The sequence below is a fragment of the Nyctereutes procyonoides genome, unplaced genomic scaffold (assembly GCF_905146905.1).
Source record: "Nyctereutes procyonoides isolate TBG_1078 unplaced genomic scaffold, NYPRO_anot_genome, whole genome shotgun sequence".
NCBI lineage: Eukaryota > Metazoa > Chordata > Mammalia > Carnivora > Canidae > Nyctereutes > Nyctereutes procyonoides.
In genome coordinates, this window is record NW_026575020.1 from 30,720,778 (window position 1) to 30,725,285 (window position 4,508).

The 4,508-nt window shown below is 60.7% G+C and overlaps 1 protein-coding gene across 1 annotated transcript; it reads left to right on the plus strand.

Annotated features, from left to right (window-relative positions):
- Positions 1-822: 822 nt before the first annotated feature.
- EDF1 (endothelial differentiation related factor 1) lies at positions 823-4,218 on the plus strand. Its single transcript, XM_055325643.1, has 5 exons — positions 823-1,006; positions 2,294-2,345; positions 2,685-2,845; positions 3,127-3,220; positions 3,800-4,218. The coding sequence occupies exons 1-5, from the start codon at positions 929-931 to the stop codon at positions 3,859-3,861; spliced, it is 447 nt and encodes a 148-aa protein (XP_055181618.1). The 5' UTR covers positions 823-928; the 3' UTR covers positions 3,862-4,218.
- The last annotated feature ends 290 nt before the right edge of the window (positions 4,219-4,508 follow it).

Consider the following 4,508-nt stretch of genomic DNA (forward strand, 5'->3'; position numbering starts at 1 on the left):
AACAATCAGATACAAATTCTATCAAATGCCCTAGGTAAATGTCTGAATAGCCCTTCTGTTTTCTTCATGAAACAATTCTGCAAAGTCATGATATGGCAGTCAAAGAGAATACAGCCAAAAAAAAAAAAAATGTAAGGAAAAGCATGGAAGAGATGCACTTGTTAATTTATACAAATGTTATTTTTTCCCAAATTTTGTGATGCTTGTGGCGTTTGTCCGTTTTTAAAGATACTTTTTTTTCTCGTTTTATCTATTACCATGAGAGACCGGCAAAATATTACAGTATTGTAAAATCAAGCACGTTTTTAATGTTATGCAAACGACACACGTTTTATACAAGAATATTAACTTTTATGACTACCTTATTATCCTTTTACACTTTTTTCTTAAAGAGCCCTCCCCAAACTGTCCATGCTTGAGGCGCCCCAAACCCGCATTCACCTCGCCCCCTACGTTTTTGCAGCAGCAAATGAGCTCGGCTGCGGAGGAGACCCACTTCAGATGGTGGTGCTAGGACCCCACCAGCTCCCGTACAGGGACCCAGCGCGCGACCGGGTGCCCGAGAATGCGGACCCGGCTCCGGTCCCCGAGCACGCAGACCCCTGCTCCCGGGGCTCCGTTCTCCCCGCCACCGCCTGCGCCCCAGCTCCGCAGCGAGGTTCCCCCCCTCTGCGCCCCCTCCGCGCACGGCCGCGACGTCTCCCGCCCCACGTCGCGCACCGCCCGCCGTTCGCTTGGACGAGCCGAGCGCAGATTGGCTCAGAGGCGCGGGAAGTGCCCGCCCCCCTCCGGCCGCCGGCCAATGGGGAGGCAGGGCCGGGTCGGCGGCCGGCGCCGGAAGCGGCCGAGCGACGAGGGGACGTCGCGCCGCCGGGTCTCGAGCAGCTGCCGCGGAACCGCGGGACGGACCCGAACTTGCCCGCCCGCCATGGCCGAGAGCGACTGGGACACGGTGACGGTGCTGCGCAAGAAGGGCCCCACGGCCGCCCAGGCGAAGTCCAAGCAGGTGCGGCGCCGTGCGGGCCTCGGGGCTCCGGGGCGGCCGGTGGGCCAGGGACGCGGGGCGGGGCCGGGGCGAGGCCGCGGACTGGGGGCGGGAGGGGGGGGCGGGGGGCGGAGGGGCGGGAGGACCAGCCCGAAACCAGGGATGGGAGACGGGAGACCTGGGCGAGGGAGATGGCCGGGCGGGGACGGTGTGCGAACGGGAGAGGGTGGGGGAGCAGGCCGGCGGCGGAGGCCGGGGCTGGAGAGAGGAGGACCAGGGCAAGACCGCGGCCGCGGACTGGCTGCGCGGGGCTGGGTGTGCAGGAGCCCCGCAGTGTTTGGGGCCAGTGATATAGGCCTGGGAGGGAGGCTCGGGTGAGGCCCCAGGTCACGGAGGCTGGGAATGGGCGCAGGATGGGCTTGTGGCCAGTGACAGCGGGGTGGAGCAGGGGACCAGGGGAGGTTGAAGGGGAGGACTGGTGGGCAGGGACCGGGGGACTAGGGTGCAGGGGGGCAGTCCAGGCGCCCCGAGGTCCGAAGCTGGTTGGGGAATGGCTCTGAGACCTGCTTCTGGCTGTCTGCAGTCTATCCCCAGGCCCAGGTGCCTAAAGACCCAGGGCATAGGTGGACTCTGCTTCTGGGTGTCGGGAGCGTAGGGGACGTGCCCTGAAAGGGACAGAAGGTCTCTAGCTTGGCTGGTCCACCTGTGATCATGTATGAGACCAATGTGGAGGGCCTACCCTGCCTGTCAGGTTTGAGCCAGGACTAGTGGCCCCAGGACGGGCATTTGCTGACCTGCCCAGAGCTGGTCTGAAGCCTGCAGGATCCGAGCCAAAGTCCTTTTTTCCAGTGGAAACTTAATAGTCAGGAGCTAGGAGTCCCGTGAACGCGGGTAGAAAGCATCTCTGAACACAGCAGCCGTGGCGCAGCCCCAGTCACCACTCTAAGGCTAGAGTCCTCAGGAATACATCTTACTAGCGTTTGGCAGGTGGAGGTCAAAGGGTATGGGTCTGGTTGACGGTGTTTGGGGGCTGATGCTAGGATGGACTGGCCCAGGGAAGCTGTGGCGGGCCAGCGCAGGCATTCCTTCCTGTTGATGCAGGAGCAGGGCTGTGGTCAGCGTGGCTTCTCAGCAGCGAGAATCGGGCTGGGTTTTCCTTGTTGGCGCCTTATGGACAGGCACCTGGGTACCTGACGGCAGAGGGTTTTTGTGAACTGAGCTTGGGTTTTAAGACCGGCCTTGCTTCTCAGTGCTGGACAAGCCCTGCCATATCTGAGTTTGACCAAACACTGTGTCCACGTTTTCTAGGCCATCTTAGCAGCTCAGAGACGAGGAGAAGATGTGGAGACTTCGAAGAAATGTAAGTACCGGTGCTCCCTCATGGAGGGAGGAGTGTGCTGCTGGGGTTCTCCCTGTGACAGGCATTAGTGCACCCGCCATGCACCAGGGGTGTCGAGGCGGCTGCCGCAGCTGGAACCTGGCTGGGACCTTAGTGGAGCAGCGTGCTAGGTGTAGTCAGCAAGCAAGGGAGCAGGAGATGCCCTGTGCTCCCAGCCTCTGAGCTTCCCTGTGTTCTCGTCACCTGGTTTCCCACGTCACCGTGGCACAGAGTGCCTGTGGGGCCTGCTTCCTGTTCTGAATTGGCTTTTTTTGGGTTTGTTGCAAACCACATGCTATGATCTTGCCTTGTGTGGTCCAGGGGCTGCTGGCCAGAACAAACAGCATTCAATCACCAAGAACACGGCCAAGCTGGACCGGGAGACTGAGGAGCTGCATCATGACCGTGTGACTCTGGAAGTGGGCAAGGTGATCCAGCAGGGTCGGCAGAGCAAGGGGCTGACCCAGAAGGACTTGGCAACGGTGAGCGTGGCGGGCCCCATCCTCCCAGGCTGCAGGCGGGCGGGTGGTTGCAGCACAGCTTGGGGACTCCTGCTTGCTCTGGGATTCCCTGGGGAAGCCACATCAGATTAGCCGTAACTTCCTGTTGAGTGTACATAGACCCCAGATCCTCTGCGGGCACACCCAGGAAGGCCCTTGGCCCTGGTGTTGTCCTGGGAGGGGAGCCTGGGGCGACTCTCTCGGCTGTGTGCTAGTCTTGTGGCGCCTTCCCGAATTACCATCCACAAAATACGTACCTTTAGAAAATCAACGAAAAGCCGCAGGTCATCGCGGACTATGAGAGCGGACGGGCCATTCCTAATAACCAGGTTCTGGGCAAAATCGAGAGAGCCATCGGTGAGTGTCCTCGGGTCCTTCATCGGGTCTCTGCTGCTGCCCGACCAGGTGCAGAGCAGCTAAAGCACTGGAGGGCCTCTGAGGCTGCAGGATTCTGCAGAGCCTTAGGGAGCTCAGGAGTGTCACTCACAATCCCTCCCCCCCGCCAGTTTCACATTTTCTCTGTCCCTTTTGGCTGGCCAGTGCTCTCCAAGCCCATGGACAGAGGGCTCAGAGGCCATCCTGTTCAGGCCCTGGTGTCCTCCCCTCGGGTATTGGGCTCCCCCCGGTGTTGGTGTGGCACCAGTACGTGGGGCTCCCAGAGCACTCAAGTCTGGTTCTGGGGGTGACAGCTCCCCTCTGCCCTGGAAGGTCAGCAGGTGCAAGGACAGTGGGCTGAGGCTGGCCAGGACTGGTGTGTTCCGCAGCTCCCTCCTCTGCCCACCGCTCCTTCTTATGGAGGAAGGGGCTGGTGCTCAGAGGGCAGTGTGGGCACTACTGCCTCCTCAAGTTGGAGGGGTGGGGGCACCGTGGCACCGCCCTGCCTCTTGGGTCCTGGAGTGGCCACCGTGGCAGTGAGCAGGCCAATGGCTCTTTCAGGCCTCAAGCTGCGGGGGAAGGATATCGGGAAGCCGATTGAGAAGGGGCCAAGGGCGAAATGAACACAAAGCCTCGAAATCAGTGCATTCCGGCTGATGTCGCCTGGCTGGTTGCCCTTGACCACCAGCGTCAGTGTGGGTCTCTTGACGTGGCCGCGCGGAACGCGGGGCGCCAGCCCTGCCCAGGAACCCCCTTACCCATACCTGCTGTCAAACAAACAAAACCTTGTATAGCATTGCTTCTCCTGAAATTTTTTCCTCCCCATCTCCAGTGTCTGCCCAGTCGGGGTGGCTCCCCGGGGACCTCTGAGTGGGACTACCTCAGGGTGGTGGGGCTGTGGGATGGGGCAACCTGATCGGGAGAGAAGACCCGTCTCCGGTCCGGCTTTTAGAGAAGCCAATAAACATTTGTTGCCCTTCCTGCTGGTGGAGTCATTGCTGTCCAGGGCGGTCGGCTGTGCCCCCCACGTGCCTCTCTGGCCCAGTGAAGGGAAGTCGTGATGTGCCATTTGGTGGGGGGGTGCCTGAGCGAGCCTGAAGGTCAGTGTGCAGCACTGCTTCCTTGTTGCTGTCTGCGGGGCTGCTCATGGGCATTGGCCTCAGCACCAGACCCATGCCCTCCCCTGGCATGGAGTCAGTTGGCGGGGTGGCAAAGCAGGGGAGCCTTCCTGCAGGCAGGAGGGGAGCCCCTGGCTGTGAGAGTGTGAACG